Source organism: Priapulus caudatus, unplaced genomic scaffold, assembly GCF_000485595.1.
Source record: "Priapulus caudatus unplaced genomic scaffold, Priapulus_caudatus-5.0.1 Scaffold396, whole genome shotgun sequence".
NCBI lineage: Eukaryota > Metazoa > Priapulida > Priapulimorpha > Priapulimorphida > Priapulidae > Priapulus > Priapulus caudatus.
Window position 1 is genome coordinate 163,177 of NW_014577457.1, and position 1,295 is coordinate 164,471.

At 49.9% G+C, this 1,295-nt stretch overlaps 1 protein-coding gene across 1 annotated transcript in view; it reads right to left on the minus strand.

The window, feature by feature from the left end:
* LOC106809924 (serine protease inhibitor dipetalogastin-like) overlaps nt 1-640 on the minus strand; it is a 15,678-nt gene extending 15,038 nt beyond the window's left edge. Inside the window, exon 1 of the mRNA XM_014813164.1 lies at nt 448-640. Within this exon, the coding sequence (XP_014668650.1) occupies nt 448-640 (193 nt within the window). The remainder of the gene's footprint in view (nt 1-447) is intronic.
* Between the last annotated feature and the right edge of the window lie 655 nt (nt 641-1,295).

Consider the following 1,295-nt stretch of genomic DNA (forward strand, 5'->3'; position numbering starts at 1 on the left):
TGTGTGAGTGTGTGTATGTGTGTGTATGTATGTGCGTGCGTGCGTGCGTGAGTGTGTGAGTGTGTGTATGTGTGTGTATGTATGTGCGTGCGTGCGTGCGTGAGTGTGTGAGTGTGTGTATGTGTGTGTATGTATGTGCGTGCGTGAGTGCGTGAGTGTGTGAGTGTGTGTATGTGTATGTATGTATGTGCGTGCGTGCGTGAGTGTGTGAGTGTGTGTATGTGTGTGTATGTATGTGCGTGCGTGCGTGCGTGAGTGTGTGAGTGTGTGTATGTGTGTGTATGTATGTGCGTGCGTGCGTGCGTGAGTGTGTGAGTGTGTGTATGTGTGTGTATGTATGTGCGTGCATGTTTGCGTGCATGCACCTGGGAGTCTATGTGTGTGTATGTATGTGCGTGCATGTTTGCGTGCATGCACCTGGCGGCTGATGTGCGAATTATAGCTTACGCGGAGTGAGTCCGGATGCAGGCGGCGCTGCATTCGATCCGGATGCAGGCGGCGCTGTATCCGATCCGGATGGCGCTGTATCCGATCCAGATCCTCCTAAACTGCCGAAGAACGTTGCGGCGTCGTCAGCAGCATGAGACCTCCATGCTAGACTGAGAACGATGCAGCACAGTGCTAGTGCTAGCCTCGCCATCGTTGCTGGGTAGAAGCTGTGCTGATAAAATATGTAAATAACAATCGTCAGCATTTTATTTTACCTCGTGTGTAGCGGTGTAATTCACTCGTTCGTGAATAATCTCAGACGAGGAGTGGGATGCACGGTGTGTGCGTAAACATGCGTGCTACAAACATGTAAAACTTTACAACGTACGCAGCCACGCAACATTGGGGTTAACATGCGTGCTACAAACATGTAAAACTTCACAACGCACGCAGCCACGCGACATTGGGGTTAACATGCGCGCTACAAACATGTAAAACTTCACAACGCACGCAGCCACGCGACATTGTGGTTAACATGCGCGCTACACACATGTAAAACTTCACAACGCACGCAGCTACGCGACATTGGAGTTAACATGCATGCTACAAACATGTAAAACTTCACAACGCACGCAGCTACGCGACATTGGGGTTAACATGCGTGCTGCAAACATGTAAAACTTTACAACGCACGCAGCCACGCGACATTGGGGTTAACATGCGTGCTACAAACATGTAAAACTTCACAACGCACGCAGCCACACGACATTGGGGTTAACATGCGCGCTACATACATGTAAAACTTCACAACGCACGCAGCCACACGACATTGGGGTTAACATGCGCGCTACATACATGTAAAACTT